This window comes from Phoxinus phoxinus (genome assembly GCF_949152265.1).
Source record: "Phoxinus phoxinus genome assembly, chromosome: 15".
Classification (NCBI taxonomy): Eukaryota; Metazoa; Chordata; class Actinopteri; order Cypriniformes; family Leuciscidae; genus Phoxinus; species Phoxinus phoxinus.
The window spans coordinates 25,093,656-25,114,123 of record NC_136890.1 but is presented as its reverse complement, the minus strand read 5'-3'; the positions used below and the strand labels follow the sequence as shown (position 1 = coordinate 25,114,123).

The window sequence follows — 20,468 nt, the reverse complement described above, 5'->3', positions numbered from 1 at the left end:
GATCTTGATGAAACTTCAGCAGTGTGTTCGTTGTAAGAGGCCGATCACATGGATGTGACTATTGTGAGTCAAAGTTATAGCGCCACCAACTGGCAGCAGGAAGTGTGTCACTTTCAAAATGCTTTGAATTCACCCTCTTATTTTTACCCGATTTGCTTCAAACTTTATGTGTATAATGTAAACACACGGCAGATGTAGACCTGTGAAAGAATTATTGATATCTTAAATACTGTTGCCATGGCAACGCTTTAAACTGTTATATTCTTTTTGGGTGCATTTGAGGCTCTTAACATGCTTCAAATTGCATGAAACTCAACATGCATATCAGATTTATTAGGTACTAGGTATGTGTGAAGTTTCAGAAACGGGCGCGGTGGAGGGGCTCAGTAGCGCCACCTTTAGTCAAAAATGGGGTATTAGTTTTACCTACAGTAACAAAAATCGGTATCTATATTTATCTCCCCGAGCCGGACAACTTTCTAATTTACAGTCATTAGCTCCGACCAACAGGAAGTCAGATATTTTGGTTTGAATGTGATTTGATGGGAATTTTGCCAGTCTCTCTCAGTGTCTGTGTGTGTGAGAGAGGAGGGGGGCTTTATTTTAACCCTTTCTCTGCTGTGTGGGACTTCTCGGGCACTTTTGGGGCCCTTAACGTGCTCGAAAACTCTTGAAACTTTGCACACAGGTCAGAACCTGCGGCCATCAGGGCTGGGCTGAAGCTGGTACCCGGGCGTGGCAGGGGAGCTCAACAGCGCCCCCTTGAACGTGGTCCGAAAAACTTGGTCCATATATCAAACACGTTTGCATGTAATAATATGAAACTCGGTACACATATAGATTTAATCGGGCCGAACAACTTTCGTGCTCTAAGTTTTACGCCAGTCCAACAGGAAGTCGGCTATTATGGGCTGTATGAAAATGCATGCCCCTGGAATTTGATATACTCGTCCAAGAAAAATTATCCTATCGCCACCAAACTCGGTCAGCATGAAGTCAAGACATTGAGGACGGTAAATTGCGGACGGATTTTTGATATCTCGAACGGTTTGGCCGTGGCGAGGAAACGAAGTTATGGCGAGAAAAGAAAAACACAATGTGTTATAACGTCTTCATACATTTATTGATCTTGATGAAACTTCAGCAGTGTGTTTGTTGTAAGAGGGCGATCACATGGATGTGACTATTGTGAGTCAAAGTTATAGCGCCACCAACTGGCAGCAGGAAGTGTGTTACTTTCAAGATACTTTTGACTAAAGTGGGTGGGTTATTTTTACCTACAGTCACAAAACTCGGTATGTAAATTGTGCTTATCGATCCGGACAACTTTCTCATTTACAGTCATTAACTCCGACCAACAGGAAGTCAGATATTTTGGTTTGAATGTGGTTTTGTCTCTCTCTGACAGAGTTCCCCCTGCCATTCTCTGTGTGTGTGTGTGTGTGTGTGTGTGTGTGTGTGTGTGGGGAGGGAGGGAGGGCACACACACAGACAGCCCCCCCCCCTTTTCTGTGTGTGTTTGGAGGGGAGCAGAAAGACTCACACTGATGCAAGCTCTAAAGCAGACTTCTTCTCGACAGTCAAAGCGGGGTTACGTTATTGCCCGTCGTGCACAGGAACCCGAAAGGCAACGGGGTGGCGGCTTTTTATATATATATATATATATATATATATATATATATATATATAAAAATAAATATAGCTGCAAGCAGCGATGGAGGGCCCAAGCCGGTGGCAGCGCCAGCCCGGTGCCTTTAGTGTAACTAAAGGCACCAGGGTGGCGGTGCCACCGGCTTGGGCCCGTAATCGCTGCTTGCAGCTATATTTATTTTTATATATATATATATATATATATATATATATATATTTTCATTTGTATCTTTGTTCTATTGTATATGCTTATAATTTGTTTAATATTTCCTATGCAGATGCACTACCCTACAAAATCACCCCAATCATCCTAGAATTATTAATTATTTACAAATAAAGCTATTCAAATCATCTGGTGAAATTGTTTTCATATCGCAATATATATAGCAGAACAAATTTTTTTTTTTTCAATACTGTGCAGCCCTAGTGTACATTAAAAAGACAATCTCAAAGTAGCTTAAACAGACCGCCCACCTAGAGGAAGGCTAGACTGAGGGTGCGACTGGTATTAAGAGTTTGTCTTTTGGCAGGGTGTCCGGCCTATGTCAAGTATTGATTACTGTGGAATGCTGGCATGAGTTCTCTGCAGCACTGCAGTCCAATAAAAAAAGCCAAGAAGAGCAGACGAGAGCACTCCAACCCCCCTTGCATGATTCATACTCTTCACTGGCCATTTTCCTCTGCCCTGCTGTACTCCTCCACTCATGTAGACCCCCACTGGGGATCTGAGCATGTTCCTGAGAGGAAATTGGGCAACCGATTGTCCCTTCCTGCTGAGATCAGCGAACAGTGACAGACATGCGCTGCTTCCCCTACATCTGTGACCATGTGCCCTAAGGAAAACACAACCACTGGGAAAGAGAAACTAATAAATGAATTAACCAAAAAAAGTCTTGAGTTAATTACACCATTAACCACAGACAAAGAACCTCCTCACAACACCACCAGAAGAGCAGCCAAAATCAGGGAGAGGTTTTCCTGACAACACATTTGATTGTCTTCACAGGGTCAAAGTGAGACTTTTGGCACATTTAAAGGCAACACACTGCCTGCTGCGAGCCCACGCTCAGGTTCTGTTTCATTTTCCCATTCCCAACATAATAACAAGACAATATCTAGCCAAACTAGATGGGCAAGCTTTAGTAAAGCTTTTCTGAAACAAAATTTTTTTTAAAGATTTGCTGAAACTGAGTTTTTGCTGTTATGCAGGTCACTTTCATGCTTCCATTATAGGTATTAATATATTGGATGGACATCATATTACTCAGTTTAAAGTTTCTTTTACCATATCACATCATATTTATAGTTATTAATTATTAATGAATTATTATAGGGGAGAATTTGAAGTAATTTCTATACTTTGATCAAGCTGATACTGTGAACGACGAACATGAGAAAATTGAATTAAAAATATTTCAACTGTGTCAAACAAAACATGTTCTTGTTAGATGTTCTGTTCTCATTTACACTTTTCATCCTGTTAGAATTTTGTAATTTTCAATTAATAAAACAAGACATTTCCTTAATGACATCACCCTCTAGAAAAAAAATAAAAAAAATCACTCTCTAGGAAAAGACAAATGTAGGCTAACTAAAGCACAAATATCAGCACAAACATGAACAAATATGCAATGTGTTATTAACTCTATGATGTTTTGTAGTAAAGCTTTGTTTCAACTATAAAACATTAAATCCTGACATTAGACAAAATTACAGAGACCGGTTACTATTGTTATTTTCATCCTGTTTTTTCAGTCTGCTATTGTCCTGTCATAGTTTAAATAAGTAATAATTAGCTGAAGGACCCAAGCTTGACCAAAACGTAGTTCTGAAAATTTGCAATACACTTTTATAGAAATAGTTTAAATGCATATTATCATATTCAAATATGCAATATATTCTATATGCATATTGCATTTTAAAAGAGCTTAAATATACTAGGAATGACCCAAATTGTGCTTGTTTAATCACATGCAGACTGTTCATTTAACCCACTGACAAGTTACATGTCTGACTATTTGCCCATTTGTAAAATGAAAGCCAGTGTGACAGTGTCAAATTTTCCAATTACATATTGCCAGCATAAAGTTTGAACCATAGAAACAAGAGAGCTACAAACACAACATCCATAGAAGACGTGAATGTCCAACAGATGCTAATAAAGGGAACTGCGGTAATCTTTAAGCCTGATGCTGCAGTATATTTCTGGCGTATTTCTACGCAGAATTACCATATACATGTACATATTTGAAATAACCCTGTTTCATGAGATCATAAGCATATGCTCAGTGCAAAATCGTTCATTTAACAGCAGTAAACGTGGCAAATGGACTGATATAGTAAGGACGGGGGGCGTTGAATTGCAATACCAAGCTAAGAAAACAGACACTCTTCTGCATATTTTAACACATTGCAACCTCTAATTAGGTCTGAAAGCGCCCATAAAGTGTCACTGACTATTTATGAAAGCTGTCAAAAATATGAAATAGGGCAATGACTGTAAGTTAGGACAAGACCGACATTAAAACACAAAGCAAGCAGTTTCTAACTCTACAAAGGTATGACATTTAACAATAGCACGATTTATCTGTGTAAATATTTAGAAAAAGTTAAATACAACAATGAGAAAAACACACAAAATACTTTTAAAATGCAGAATAGCGGGCAGAAGTTTAGCGCAGCGTTAGCATGCTAAGCTATCTGGCACAACACTGCGGTTCAATGGAAGAAAACAACAGAAAAAAAGTAACTCGCAAACCTGGCTGGCTTTGTAAAACTGCTTCTTTAAGCCCGCCACGGACATCTTCAAGGCGTAATCCCCTTTCTCGACGAAAGAAAAACTTGTAAAGTAGGTTTAATACTGACACAACAGTGTGATAAAAGTCAACGGTCGCTGAGTGAAATATAAAACTCAAGTCCTCAGATAAACGATAAACGACACCCACTCCACACAAAAAAAATATTCCAGGTAGCTGTTGGGAAAGTTCTTATCAAGTTATGATATTAAATGTTCTTCTGATGGCTTTCTACTAAAATGTGACTTTAATACGGTTAATAGTCCATCCACCGCATTTGTAAGTCTTGAGAAACTAGCGGTTTCCTGCGCAACGCAAGCACATTCCTAGCGCGAGCGGAGAAGGGACTGGAAAAGGACCCGCAGCGCCTTCTACCGCTCACGACATGTACCGCACCCTCAACTCTAGTGCTTCTATTGACCAGATGATGGAGCCAGATGTCTATTTTAGTGGAGTTCTACAAAAAGGCTGATAGTTTATTATTAAATACTATGCTAAGATGATTTTTAATGTTTTAAAAGATCTCTTATGCTCACCAAGGCTGAATTTATTTGATTAAAAATACAAAAAACAGTAACATTGTGAAATATTATTATAATTTAAAATACCTGTTTTCTATTTAAATATATTTTGAATATAAATGTTATTTATTCCTGTGATGCAAAGCTGAATTTTCATTACTATTTCTCCAGTCTTCGGTGTCACATGATCCTTCAGAAATCATTCTATGCTGATTTGCTGCTTAAGAAACGGTTTTTATTATTATCAAAATTGAATACAGTCATGTCATTTTTTTCTGGATTCTTTGATGATTAGAAAGTTAGGGGGTTTATTGATTAAAAATCAATTTTATTCAGCAAGGATGCAATAAATTGATCAAAAGTTTCAGTAAAGAGATTTATAATGTTACAAAAGATTCTATTTCAAATAGATGAAATAGAACTTTCTATTCATAAAATAATTCTGAAACAAATTGTTTCAACATTGATAATTATAATGAATGTTTTTGGAGTATCAAATTGGCTTATTATAATTATTTCTGAAGGATCATGTGACATTGTAGACTGGAGTAATGATGTTGAAAATTCAGCTTTGTATCACAGGAATAAATAACATTTTAATATATATTCAAATAGAAAATATTACTGTTTTTTTTTAATCAAATAAATGCAGCCTTGATGAGCATAAGATAAATCTTACAGATCTCAAACTTTTGAACGGCAGTGTGTGTATATATATATATATGGGGAACTTATATAACTTGTAAATGGGGAAGTTACAATATATAGTGCATATCTTAATTTTGAATTAAATTAATGTGATATGTGTGTGATCAAATAAGATATGGGAAGTTTTGGGATTTTAATTTTGTGTCTAAATTAAAAAAATGTTTTGCAGGATCGTTCCTTTAGGAGTTTTTAAAGCCACAAAACACTCAGGATATTAACAAAACACAGTATAAAGTAAAAAGACCTTTATTACATTCTGTAATCCATGTGTTCAATCCTCATTGTACAATAATTACTCTTTGTTTGTTTCATCCTCTGTACCCATAATATACCATAAAATTATATTCCTTAAAATCTATAATATGATTTATTTACTTAAAAATAAAGTTAAAACTGAAACAACCACAGAAGGATCATGGCAAAGAATGAGGACTCTTTTGGGGGATTTTCTGCTTAAAAATGCTCTTTAAAAAAATAGGATTTTAATTCTTCAAGACAAAGGATGACACTAGACGGGTGAGAAAATATGTTACAGAAAATGACCGAAATGAAGAAAGAAAATATCACAAAAATAAACAAATAAAAAACACAACAACACTAGATTCAAAGATTATATCCATCCATAATATAGTTTTGATCCTATTATTTTTTTAACCAAGTCAAACTGAAAAAGATCTCCAATAGCACTGATATAAGACAGGGGTAAAAGTCTTTGATACTTCTGCAATTAACATTCACAAGAAAAGATACCATACACAGTGATCAAGGTTTAAGGTCTTCTATTTGGTGCAAGGTGTCTTGCTAGGCTAACTGAAGAAGACATTTTAGGACAGAGAACCCAGCTATCTCCCTGAGTGACTGAGTGTAGATGTAAACGCACACTTCCAGAACTACCCTCAAGGACGGGGCGCACGCTTGTGGCAGTTTGTAGGCCTGCGAATTACACTCCACAAAAAATCGAAATGGTTTTTACAAAGTATTTGCACCTTGTTACAATCTTTCCCCGCCTTCACACGTCGATTGAAGTCCGTTAATACTAGAAAAGCGTAAAAAAATAAAGAATGTAGACAGAAGTTAGCGAGGAGGTGTTAAATGATCTGGAGTGCTTATGAAATCCAAGGAGATCCTTGGCTTGTGAGGGCCGTCAATACTAAAAATGGAAAGACTGATTATTGCACGGGCAGACATTACGATACTGTATTATGCACCCAGAATATGTGTATTATACCAACTATATAAAATCTTACAAGAAAATATACAGCTAGGCACTGTTCCAGCAGTGCAAACATGAAACATCAGGCGAGCTTGTTAAGTTTAATCGTCAGGAAACTAGAGATTGATGCTTATCAATCATTCGAAACATCTTTCATACCCTGTAATAGAACGGGACACTGAGAGGGGTTTTGAAAAGCCCTCTTTGGAGCTTCAGTCGGTGTTCTGCTTTCCGGACCACTCCTAAATCTCCCCCGAGACCAATCCTGACTCGGAAGAATGGAGGCTGCGGACAGATAGCAGATACTTTTTTTGTCCTTTGTTTTGAACTGCAAAGTTTTGGAACACAAACTAACCATAGTATTCCCTAACTCAGGGGGGTAGCTGATGACTCTGTCAACCAATAGTTGTGCTATGTGAACACAAAGGATAACGGGGGAAAAAAACAAAATCACACAACACCACAACACTGATCCGCACATCAGACACAATGCAAAGCATGAGGTATGGCCTGTGAATCCACTTTTCCTCACGGCTGAAACAGAAAAAGTCTCAATTTCGACATTTCCGCGGTGTCCTGGCGATTGACGGCGAGCTCAGGTTGTCCGTTGTCTCTGAAAATATATGCTTCCTTCCAGCAGCTTACTTCAGTGTTCTTCGCGTTCTCCGTTTGAGTGGTTTGCTACACGCTCACATGGAGAATCTGACTTCAGAAAGTCTCCCTCATAGTGCCATTGTCTTTCTGCCATCTAATGTGGGGCGACAGCAAAGTCCTGCTCCTGCAAAGTTTTTTTTGTGTGTGTGGAGTATTTAAGTGCTGTCCGCCTGCATCAAAATCAGCATGTCATGCCAATTCCAACTCCAGCCCCAGAATTCCACAGCTCTGGTTGGAAAGTCTTTGAAGGGGCTTGAGAACATCCACTCTTAAGGTGCAACTTACGATTTAGTTAGTCCTCTGCCTACATACGCTATCTACAGGCTCTGTTTATAAATATATTCTCAAATACATCTCTCGTTCTACACACAGGTGGTTTCTGATCAAATGAGGATATCAAAATATCATCTAATATCTTTATCCAAGTGGCATTTGTGTGGGAAAGGGTAATAAGGATGAGGTTTTTGTTAGTTTAGTTGCATCATTTAAATTTATATGCAAAAATAAAGAGCTCAAAAGTCAACACACCACATGCACGTGCGGTGTGTGCAGTGCACTGTACGTTAGTGTCGAGTCTTTGAACGTGAAGGTGCTCATGTGGCGTTTACGACCTCAGGTGTGTATGCATTGGTCCCATTAAACAGTTTCTCAAGGATTCAAAACTGTTTCTCTACAGAAACCAAGTCTCAAGAGCTTGTTTTACATATGGGGGAGGAATACATAATACATTCTGTCTTAATCCTGAGGCGTTGCCACATGTCAGTTGGGTTACATTCATAGTTCTCTTCCTAAGAGTACTTGGAAAATGGTCCAGGGAAATATCCACTTTTCAAGCACTTTTTTTTTAAGGGAGATCTAGGCTCCAGGTTTAATCGAGTACACTTTTCAATCAAAAATACATCATGTACTCCGTTTGAGTCACTAGAAGTAGGTAACATGAGTAATGGTAACCAGCACCTAAATGACTGCTGTCATTTAAAAGTGTCTCATAAGAAATCTGGGTCCTGTTCAAATAGAGGAGTGAATCACTCCATCAGGAGGGAGGTTACAGATGGAGTCCTAAAGTGTAATGTGCAAGATTGTCAGTGTGTTGCTGGTTTTTCTCAAACACATATCCATCTACCTCTTATTTCCATTCCCTGTCTTTCTTTCCCTCTCTCTCTCTTTCTTTCTCATCAGAGCCAATATGACACTTCAATGAATGTTAGCCCTCAGTGGAGTCTGGGAAGGTGATCTCGCTGCAGAAAACTTCTCTGTAGAGAGCAGGGAAGTTGTAGGCCGTTTCTGGGTGGAGGAGGCGGAAAAACTCCAGCTTATCAATGTGGAGGTTGCTAATGGACTTCATCATGGGTAACTTGGACACCATCTATTGAATCAATAGAAAAAGAAAAGACTGTTAAACATTTTCCTTCATAACTTCAAAAATAAAGGGCTTTCAGATGACTAAAATAAATATTTTTTATATTATTATTTCATTTGATTGAATGATTAAATATTTAATATTGTAATGTAAATGTTTTTGTGGTGAAAAGCATTCGGGACTTTAATGAATCTTATACAGTACCATTCAAAAGTTTTGGGTCGATAAGATTCTTTTCTCTCATGCTCACCAAGGGTGCATTTACTTAATCGAAAATACAGTAAACCGTAATATTGTGAAATATTATTACAATTTAGAGTAACCGTTTTCTGTTTTAATATATTTTAAAATTTAATAAATTCTTGTAATGGAAAAGCTGGATTTCCAGCGTCATTACTCCAGGCTTCAGTATCACATGATCCTTCAGACAGAAATCATTCTCATATTCTGATTTGGTGCTCAAGAAACATTTCTTATTATTATCAATGTAAAAACAGTTTAAAATTTTTTAAACCATGTTATATTTATTTGAACAGCCTTTATTTGAAATAGAACACTTTTGTATAATTTTAAATGTCTTTACTGTCATTTTTTAAAATCAATTTCATGCACCCTTGTTTAATTTTTTTTTTTTATACAATATTTTTACATCCTAAAGAAATCTTACTGACCTCAACCTTTTGAACGGTAGTGTATGCGTGTAACAAGTTATTGGCCAATTTGCTTGGCTGCCACTCATTTGTATAAAGTATAATTTAAATCTGAATTTCACCATGAAAGAATGCAACTGACTTTAGTTAAATGTCCCGTCTTGATTTGATTTATAAAGTATTCCAAACAAGACGTTTGCGAAGGTGAACTCTTGTAGTTCAAATCTTCTGCAGTCAATTCAGAAGGTTTTGATCAGTTTTCAGAATTCACACATAATATAAAACAGTTAGAATGTCAAATTTAACAAGCATGAATATATTTATGAACTGCATATGTTTATTTTGAATATCCTGATTGTCTCACATTTAACAGCTGTGAGAGTATGAACTTGCTTTTCCATTCAATCTTTGGATTTTTTCCCAGTACCTTTGACAGTTTCTCCTCATTGGCACCACTTTTATGAAGCCAGTGTTGCAACGCAACATAGACCTTCTCCTGAAGTTTCTTCACCTTCTGGGCATCTGTCAACCAAGGTCGGTCTATGAAATAAATTAGTGGAAGAGTAAACTCAAATGTCTGTAAAGAATGATAAAAGTTAAAGGTTACTTTGAATGTTATACTAAAACTACCTGGAGACAGAAGCACAGTGGCGGTAAACAGGGCCATCTCCTCTTCAGACAGCTGTAGCCGGCTCAGGGTTTTAGCCATCTCAAACACAGCACTCACCAGATCATCACAGCCTACAGACAGGAAAAATACATATGAAATATAATAGAGCAAAAGTAATAATAGAGAATCGTAGAGAAAAATCATAACCAACAAAAAAAAGGAAAAGGTAAACAGGAAACCAACCAACTTTAGCAATCATTCAATTGACCTTAGAAATTGACTTATTTTCCATTTAAATTGATGTTTGTTTAGGTCAATATAAAGAGTAATCATGACTTCATTATATGATTAGACAGCACTTGGTGCAGCATTGCACACAAGTACCCAGCATGCCCTTTGAAATGATACAGGGTGCTAAATTATGTGAAAGGTCTAGGGAGGAGACTCACCGAGTGCTTTAAAGAGCTGTGGGCTTGTGAACTTTCCATCGAACAGCAGCGTGTTGTTGATTGGGTTGTAGGCCCGACACATTCGGATCAATAGCACGTCCAAGCAGCCTGGATGGTCAGCGCCACATAGAAGATGGACAAAGGAAAGGCAGGAAAGAGGGAGGCAGAGGGGAGAGACAGGCAAAAGAATGCTCCACACGTACACAGAGGAAAACAAAAAACAATTGGGATTTAATTGCACAAATTACAAAATGTTTTCAAATTGAGGATTCATTAAAACAGTCATCATTTTCACAGACAAATAGTGATGTCAACATTCAATCGAATGGTATGATGGTTGTTTTAAAGATAGAGAAAAAAAGTTTTTTTTTTTTTTGGTTTTCATTTAAATAACAAATGGGGTAAAACGCACACCACACAATGCACAAAGGGAGGACACAAACGGGAAGAAAGGGTGAGAGAAAACGACAAAGAGCAATTGTCAGAACACAGATGAGAAACTAGGAATACATACGGTCTAAACTCAAACTATTATACTATAAATACATTGTATTAGAAGATTTAACTAGAGATATAAACTTGGCACTTAAGAGTATTTACTGCAGGTATTCACTAATGTGGAAAACAGTATCTGATTTGGTTGCGGTCTTGGACAGTTGATGCTGACCTGCTTTCAGAAGGATAATCTGGTCATTTTGACACAAGTCCATGAATCCAGAGATACGCTTGGCAAACTCCACCACATACTGGATGGCGTTCGTGATGTGCACGGCACACTGCTGCCACAACATCTCTGTGGACTTGGATAAAGAAATATATGTTAGACACTTCCACCCACATTCTGATCGCAATAATGATGAGCTTTGACATAGTTTTTAATCCACTTTTAATTAGGCTGCTAAAAAATAATTGTATTCTGTGGGATTCATTTACGTGGAATGAAAGGTTGGGTAATTGCTAGGATCACAATGTACACATCATAAAACTTGCTGTTACACCCCATGGTATTAGAAAGTGTGATGCATCTCATCGGCAGTTGAAAGATACCTTGTTTTGATAGACACGTATCTCCTCATGAGTATAGAGGGTCCATGCCAATCTCTTCAGTTCTTCTGAGCTGTACTGACTTGTCTCGATGTGGGATTTGACCACATTCTGTGTAATCCGTTCTAAAGGAAACATACATTTATATTAACCTTGCACAACATCTTTACAAAGTTTGTTAACTATAGAAGCATATGGAATATATGATATATTGGCAGATATTAGTGATATAATTACTGAATTCATCAGTATCAGTCAATATTGGATATTTAAATGTACATGCTCATTTACAAGTTAATATTAAAAACTATTATACATTTAAATATATTTATATATTTTAAATAGGTAAAACTATTAAATATTTGTTTTAAAAAAAAGTTACATTTTCAGTATTTAAAACTGTGATTTTGAACTAATTTTGTTTACCGGTAAATAGTACTTTATTCATTTTTTAAAAACAAAAAATAGTATTAGATATAATTTCAATTTATTTTTTATAAGGTTACCAGAAAAATAAAAAACTTATTTAATCATTGATAATAAGAAATGTTTCTTGAGCACCAAATCAGCATATTAGAATGATTTATGAAGGATCAAGGAGTAATGGCTGCTGAAAATTCAGCTTTTGCAATAAATTGTAATAATAGTTCACAGTGTTAATGTTTTAACCGTATTTATGATAACAAAGGTAATCTTCTTTCAACAGTAGTTAAAATAAAATAAAATACCAAATATCATAGTGTACTAACCAATTTCCATCAAGGAACAGCCTTCAGGTGGGTTAAGTAATGAGCGAGTGAAGAGTCCCGACTCGTGCAGGGTCTGGTACTCGTGTTTGATGTGTGTCACGTCACTAAATTCATGTCTGCTGGGCTCAGGAGAACTCTGGGAGGACGAACTGCTCCCACCGCTTCCCCCCAGCAGCTCTAGGCTGCAGTAGTCGGCGGCTTCCTCCGGTGTGAGCGGCAGATCCAACAGGAGACCGTCTGGTAGCGTGGTTATGTCATCCAGGTCGCTGAGGGTGGTGCTGGAGCCCCGGCTGTAGGCCCGGCTATGGCTGATGCCGTTCTCCCCGGCCTCATCACCAGCGTGGCCGGGTCCACCGTTGCTCAGAACCCCTGCCCGCTCCTGGGACTGCTGGTGCTTCTGAACCTCGGCATAGAGGCTGTCGCGCTGCTTTTTTGACATGCGGCCAAACTTCACCGCTGCAGAGAATAAAGGAAGGTGTTGAAAGAAAGACAACGTTAGATTTGATTGTTGATAAGAATTGACCAAACGGGCCAACATTATACCACATTTAGCCAGTGGCTATACGAAGTCATTACATTCACACTAAGACCACAGCTGTGTTTAATAGGACTCAAGGAGACTCCACTTCCAGCAGAAAATTCCCTTAATTCAGATTAGACTCACCATCGCGGCTCATGCCCAGTGCCAGACACTTCTGCAGGCGGCAGTGCTGGCAGCGGTTACGATTGGTTCGGTCAATAAGACAGTTCCTCTGCCTCGAGCAGGAGTATATCGCATTGTTCTGCTGACTTCGGCGGAAGAAGCCCTTTATGAATGAAAAAGGGGAGAAAAAAAAGAAGAAAACTGAAGTCAAGAAGAGGCTACATTTCCATTTCCTCCATGTTTGTAAATCAATTAAGGATTATATATCCAGGATAACATGGTAAAATCAGGGTTACATTTTAAATTAACTCTAAAACCTCATTCTTTTCAAAGCATCGAAATCTCAAGGACTTTCTGTATGCAGTTGTATGATCGATCATTTATTAATGCCATGTGCCCTGGTGGTTCGAAAACATGGTTGAGTAATGGGATTCAATTCAAATTTGGCATTTTGCAAAGACTTTCGGGCAGAGAGTTTGAAACAGTAGACCAGCTCTGACACACACTATGTGTCCTTTGGTCAAATACACGCTGACTGAGATTTCTGACTGGTCAGAAAGCCAATCAGATAAAGAGGTTGTATTGTTTACTGTTTCAGGGAACAGTCTGAAGACGTCATCAGGGTGTAACTACAAGGTGCTCTAAATTTTAACAAGTCTTGTATACTTTAACACTGTTTATTACTATTTTTCCCTCAAGCAATAGGATAATTTAATGGCAAACAGATCAACAGAAACCTTTAAACCAACTCTAAGAAATGTAGGTCTCCTAAAAAGTATATATATCCAAAATATATATATCATTTACTAACCCTCATGTTATTACAATGCATGTATGAGTTTTTTCTTCCGAGGAACACGACATTTCTAAAAATGTCTGTTTTATGTCCATATGATGAAAGTCAAAGGTGTTCAAAGTTGTTTTAGGTCCCTTTGATTATCACTGTATGGACAATAATCTTTAAAACATCATTATTTGTGTTGGAATGACATTAGGGCGAGTAAATGATGATATAATTGTAATTTTTGGGTGAACTACCCCTTTAAGCCTTGTTGAGCAAAAGGAAAGATGACTCAAAGGATGCTCACTTACCTTGCAGCCTTCACAAGTGATCACCCCATAGTGGATGCCCGATGACTTGTCCCCGCAAATCTTGCAGGGGATTACTTCGATTTGAGCTAAGAGAGGGAGAAGTGGTTGAAACATTAGCTAGAGTTATCCTGCACTTATCCAGCACACAGCCTATAGAAGAGTCCTGGTTCAAAGCACAAAGCACTGAAAGCCATCCGCTATCTACATAACAGTTCTAAAGCGAGCTACAGCAGCGTTCTTTGTTTGACACATTGATCTTTGAGCGATCGTTCAATAGCATAAAAGAAATATAGGCCAACACAGAGCCCGAAGGTCTGGTTTGACTCTCAGAGGGACGTGGAAACTTTGCTAGTGTCATATTCTTTCAATAATAATAATGAACAGCTAACGCACAATGAGCGGGGTCAAGCGCTGCAGCACATATTCAAAGACTCAAGGTTTTAACCCACTCAGGATGACATAATAACACAAGTCCTTGCGCCACAGAATCAAAAACAGCTTTATTAACAAAGCCTGCTCTCTGCTTGGCATAGTTGTGCTGGAATTAAGCGGATTGTGATGCTCTGTGTGGGAATTATAAACAGCTGCAGGTTCATGAATAGCGCCTTTGAGTGCAAAGAGTGCTTTAGAACTAAACAAAACTGAGTATATACACACAACAAAATGTGCACAAGTAAGTCCTCTACATCCCATTAAAACAAGCTGTTCTTTTCATTATACTGTTTATCTAAGTAGAAGCGCCATCCCAGAATAGCAGGTCGATAGCATTTATCTGCAGTAAGGTTAACAACTAGCACCTATTGCAGATGAGTCGAATGATACAGGATGGGTCCCGTCCAGTAAAGGTTATTTCCAGGGAACACTGTCCTCTCAGGTGAACTTGATGTAGGAAATGTCATTAATATGTTTTACGCAATGACGCAATATCTTAGGTAACGGCTAATGTGTTGTGGCAAAGAGAACTGGCCGTCCAGGGATAATGACATGAGGACTCACACTTCGGGCCGAATGCTAGCTGATGCGTGCGTCACATGTGTGAGCAACGGAGGTCGAGAGTGGGGAAAAGGAGAGAGAGAGAGAGAAGGAGAGACACGTCTGCCTGACATTTCCAGAAGCTAGGTTGATAAACACAATCTCCTGAAGTCATTTTCAAACATTGAGGAAAATAAAGTTTATTCCATAATGTAATATGCCAGTGAAATTACTAAATGGAACATTCATTCTTTTTCATTCGCTCTCTTTCCTTCTACCCCATTCTGAGCCCCTGGCCCCCACCCTCCCTGTGTTATATAACTGCTGTCTGGCAACATTCCATGAACACACTCATTCAGAGGAGATCACCCTAGCAACGCAGTGACGAGCATTCCTCCCTCCCACCCCTCCCACATTTCCATTGGCTCGTGACAGCGTAGCTTTGATTCTGACTCGCCCGCTCACATGCCACTCACCTGCGTAGCATGGTCAGGCTATGTGGCTTAGCTGTTCTACTGACACACTTTCCTACTGAGCCGAGGGAGGCGCTTGTGCGGTAGCCTCGCAAGCGCTGTAATCTGATTACATTTTTTGTTTTTCCTTTTTTTTTCTCTCTCTCTTGGCATGCTTAAGGTGGAACCACAAAATCAAAGACCATCATATTATCAGGAAAACCAGTCATTTCAGTTTCAGACAAATCCAAAGCCACTATAAACAACTCTGATTAACCTTTTTATCGGAGACATAAGATCAAGAGGCGCGTTTTATGTAATGGCATGGGCCTGATTTATGACTTTTGCACACTTGAAATATCTACAGTACACTCATTAAGGGCCCTGTAACTTACACTTGCCCTCAACATGTGGCAGCCTGTCAAGAATTTGAGCACAGTCCCAGCTGTCTCAGAGCGCTCACATAAAACTATTTTTAAGCAATGGCTTCTGTGCATGATGACTGGAGGTTGAATTTATCAAGCCTTTTAAGTTTTCCCATGCTATGCGTCAGGTGTGTTTTTATATACACACACACATTAATACTGCACAACAAAACCTTTCATATTGTGATTCTCACATTGTAAAATGACAGGTAAAAGCACACTGAACTGACTACAAAGGAAGTATGACTGAAATATTAAGTATTATAGCTTTTTGGCATAATGTCAATGAATTCTGGTCAATTTATTAATGAAAAATTTGAATAAATGTATCATTAACTAAATATTTGAGGTCAGAAAGGATGACAGAATCACTAAAAAAGATGCCTGCCTGTTGTTTTGGTAATACAGTCGGGAACCTTTGACATTCAGGCCGTGTATAAAAGACAAACATCTCCTTTTGTCACCATCATTCATAACATATCAAGCCAATCTCCCATAAACACTTACGCAACTGAAAAGTATATCAAACAGCTCTTGTTTGTTTAGCACTGCTATATAAGCTGGAGGAGAAACACAGTCAGATTGACTAAAAACTAATTAAGAGGAGATTTATTAGAGTGCTATGTTTATCAGGGCAAGATGGAGTTAGTAATCTAGCTCTTCTTATCTCCTCTCTTTTGGCCACTCTGCTTATGTCACTTAGTCAGTATGTCAGTCCATCGAACACCAGTCAGCAGTTTAACTGCGTGATGCTGGGAAAAACCCAAGTCAAATGCAGAGACTTTGCCCTTTTATCTCAAATAATCAAACAACTTTGTTCGGCAACGTCCAAAGGTCCCGTTTACCTTGCACTTTGCATTTGCATAAGAGTGCTTAGCTAACCTAACCTGTGTGAGATGTGTGCACAGTCCATATTAGAGTCAATTTTGGAGCCTGCTCTGCGTCCCCACCAGCAAGTTTGCTTTGATCACATGCAAACAGGGTCCCATTTGCATTCACTTACACGTATGTGAGATTTCAAAGCAGTTTTGTGGTCAGCAGTAATGATTTTTCCTCTCCCACACATCACTTAAAAGTGACCTACCTAAGTAAATTGAGATTGTGGAATGACACCGCAAGACTCTCTTTAAATATGCACGGAGGGATTGAGTAATTCTTTGGTATAAGTAACAACACCAAGTTGAAAAACATGAGCTGATAGGGAGTGTAAGGTGACTCTTGATGGGCATTAATTATCTTGATGCCAGCTGGGATTAGGAAACAATAAAAGTCTCATTCAAAAATAAAATAGGATTTTTAGAAAAATGTGTATATTAATTAGTATATTAAGATGGAAATTGGTTGGTCATTATTATTAATGAGCCATGAGTCATGGCAAAAATACGTTTTTATTTAAGACATATAAACTAAAACACCATAACTTAGGTGTGTAACAATTATGATGTATGTATTGTTAAACCATTCTCTGAGAAAACTCTTGAAAATCTAGATTTCTTTCAAGCAAAAGGAGATTTGAATCCCTTATAGATCAAGTGACTGGTCACATTCTCCCATTGCCTGGTCTTAAGTTGTGGTTTAAATGAATGGAAAGTCCATGGGCAGGTGTCAAAGTGCCACTGCATTAAGCTGCTCAGAATTCATTTATAGACGGCTCATTGCCTAAGTCTTCAAAGCCACGGTGGCTTAAAAGTTACAGCACTCTGCATATAGAAGAGTGTCTTTCCTCTGGATCATGGATAAAGTCAAAAGAAAAATGCTGAATATACAACACCCATTTAATTTAATTTAGCTACATCTCTGCACATTTTGTCAACTTAAGTTTCGATTCAGCACATTCTGGGAATTTCAACTAACAAACGTCTGTACATTCCAGTGGCAATGCATAAATATAACTAATTCCAGAATATAACATTACTAGGATATCAAAAATTAACTATTACAATCTATTAAAGTTAATATCTGAAATCACACGCAACTAAGCTTGACTGAGCCCTTGTTTGTTACGCATTCACACCAAAGTAGGCGCTGTTTCCTCCATACAGCATTTCAGGTTTAGTATACAGTTTGCCATCACACTGTTCGGCATGCTGAGATTCAGCACTGGGTAAAGGTTTAAATAAGATGCCAATAAGGAAAACAGTTAACAGATATTAAAACTGACCAATTCGCGCCCTGGTCTATCAGTGATGTAATATGCTGTGTAATCCTCAATGACATAAGTAGGTCAATGGAGCAGAAAGACTGTCAGAACGGCGGCCATGCTGAGACTGAAAAACAACAACACGCTGCAGAGACACCCCCATTCCCTGTGCCCCAACAGCTCACAATCACATACTGACATGCAGAGATCTCCCCTGAACTTACTGATAAGCCTTTTCACGATAAAGACACAAACATTCAGCGGAGCGCATGTTCAACATGGCGGTTAAGATCGAGCTTATACGTGACCAAAGACATCAACTTTACGCACAACCATAATGCAGTATTTTAACTTTCCATTATGTAAGCATGCAGTTCAAATAACAGCACCTAGTGATGATTATATTTTTAAGCATTTTCAAACACGTTGTTTAATTCTTACATAATGAGGTGCGCTTAGCGGCAGTTAACAGTAACTACAGTGAGACGATTGTTGCCAAATCTAGCAAGAAAAACAGGCAACCTGGTATAAAAAACATAATAAAAAGCATCTTGCTCTTTTTTTAAACTAAAAATATGTAAATAATGGAGAAAAGAGAATTGCTTTTGAATAGCTGATTTAACTAAAGGCATAAATTAGCTACACAAGTCTAAGTTTGTAACTTGCTACAAATTACGTCATTTCAATAACCCTTTATAATAATCAAAATGTTTCACATACAACTGGCCATCTAACTTGTTAAATACATCTCTTTGCACACCCCTTCAGCAAAAGTACGTTACATATTTACATGCGCGACTATTCTGACAAAAACGGCAAAACATTAACTGGCCATATGAAACGAAAAGAAGTAAACAATCCCAAAGTGTTTTTTTTTTGTGTGTTTTTTTCTGAAAGCGGACATGGCAACACATAGAGACGTTTCCTACATGACGTTCATCGCTTCCTTCTCACGCTTGCAAGCGAAGAAACAAAACAGAGCTATGCAAAGTTTATGATTTCCGATTGGTTATATTCGTTATACGTTTGAGTGGCGAGAAACAATCAAAGTAGTGAAGAAACATGTTACAAGCATACACCAGTTGCAGAATATCTGAGCGATATTTTTGCGCTCTTGCGCGTGCTTTACTTTGGTTATTACTTTGCGCAGTTGGTGCAACATCAAAGCAAACACAATCACGATCACAACTATCAAAGTGAGTTGTTTTTTTTCAACCATTAGAACATTTTATTTTGTTTCTAAAAATGCATTTTCTTTAACTTACCTCTCATTTTTATGATATTATCTGCGAATGATAATATAACTCCAGCACATTTGAACAGCCCCGAAAGTAAAACTCAGGTGAAAATTGGAAAACTCCAAAACAGAGCAGTTGTAAAAAAACCGAAACAACTTAACCTCATAAGTTATTGCACAGCCTAACGTTACTTGTTCTTCTCATCCGGTTGTTCAAAGTAAATTCCGCTTCATCATAGGCTTTTTTCCCCCTGCGTAAATGCGCGCTCTGTCGGCTATGTAATAAAATGATGCCCTCTACTCTTTCCCTCTCTCTGCATCTGTGTGTGCTTCTCTGTAGTCTAACCGACTTTCGGCGCGTGGACTCTCACATGATCTCGCTCCACTGGCCCGCCTAGTGCCCCCAGCAGCGGTGCGCGCTCCCGCACTCGGGCACGCGCTTTAAGGAGGATCCGTGTGCCTGCCAGTGCTCGAGCGCGCGTGGGAAAGTGTGGCAGTGTGTCAGTGTCACCACAACAGTATCGTGGGAATCTCTCGCGGGCTCGCGGTTCCTGCGGCTGCGATAGTTAGCTATTACAACACAGCGCCCACATGAAAAAAATCACGGCATTATTTTCCTTCCTCACAGAAGCAAACGTGCTTTACTTGACTGCTACCGAGGCTTTCAACACAATTGTACCTGGTAAATAGTCAAATAATTCAAAATTAGGTGAAAATGTCAGAGAAAGTGTAGATAGGCCTAGCTCTTTTATCGGTTTAAAACAGACCAGTCCAACAAAGTTATTATTTTAGTGACAGTGTATTTCTTTCATAAAGTAAAAACAAGGCAATTTTTAAAAGGAGGAGATATGTAGGCTACACTGTAAAAAAAAAAAATTACATCCCCAAGTCAAAATTTTCTAGTGACTGATCACATCTAAATTTTTCAATTAGTCTGACATTATTTCTCATTGAGCCAATGTTAACAGACTATTGCAACAATTCATTCAATTTATTTTACAGAATTTCACTTGGGCCAATTAAAAAATTTAGATGTGACCAGTCACTAGAATATTTTGACTTGGAGAGGTTACATTTTTTTTACAGTGTAGGCTACAATATTAT

The 20,468-nt window shown here is 38.2% G+C and overlaps 2 protein-coding genes across 6 annotated transcripts in view; both read right to left on the bottom strand.

Annotated features, from left to right (window-relative positions):
• The window catches only part of sh3gl1b (SH3-domain GRB2-like 1b), a 32,017-nt gene extending 27,235 nt beyond the window's left edge, over positions 1–4,782 (bottom strand). For 2 of the 4 annotated variants that reach the window (XM_079638058.1, XM_079638060.1), the window contains exon 1: positions 4,409–4,741. In XM_079638058.1, the coding sequence (XP_079494184.1) occupies positions 4,409–4,453 (45 nt within the window). In that variant the 5' untranslated portion in view covers positions 4,454–4,741. Of the gene's footprint in view, positions 1–4,408 lie in introns of all 4 variants that reach the window. The other 2 variants (XM_079638059.1, XM_079638057.1) reach the window with 2 other exon arrangements.
• Positions 4,783–5,904: 1,122 nt separating this feature from the next.
• On the bottom strand, positions 5,905–20,021 carry rorca (RAR-related orphan receptor C a). 2 transcript variants are annotated; one of them, XR_013800356.1, is made up of 11 exons: positions 19,393–19,807; positions 14,139–14,224; positions 13,068–13,209; positions 12,404–12,859; positions 11,658–11,779; positions 11,278–11,410; positions 10,611–10,718; positions 10,182–10,292; positions 9,979–10,091; positions 9,694–9,779; positions 5,905–8,907 (listed from the first exon to the last, which is right to left on the bottom strand). XR_013800356.1 is itself a non-coding variant. In XM_079636505.1 (10 exons), exons 1-10 carry the CDS (start codon positions 19,397–19,399, stop codon positions 8,746–8,748), a joined length of 1,440 nt encoding a protein of 479 aa, XP_079492631.1. In that variant the 5' UTR covers positions 19,400–20,021; the 3' UTR covers positions 5,905–8,745. The 2 variants fall into 2 exon arrangements, 1 of the variants encoding a protein (XP_079492631.1); XM_079636505.1 differs by lacking the exon at positions 9,694–9,779 and having other exon boundaries at positions 19,393–20,021.
• Between the last annotated feature and the right edge of the window lie 447 nt (positions 20,022–20,468).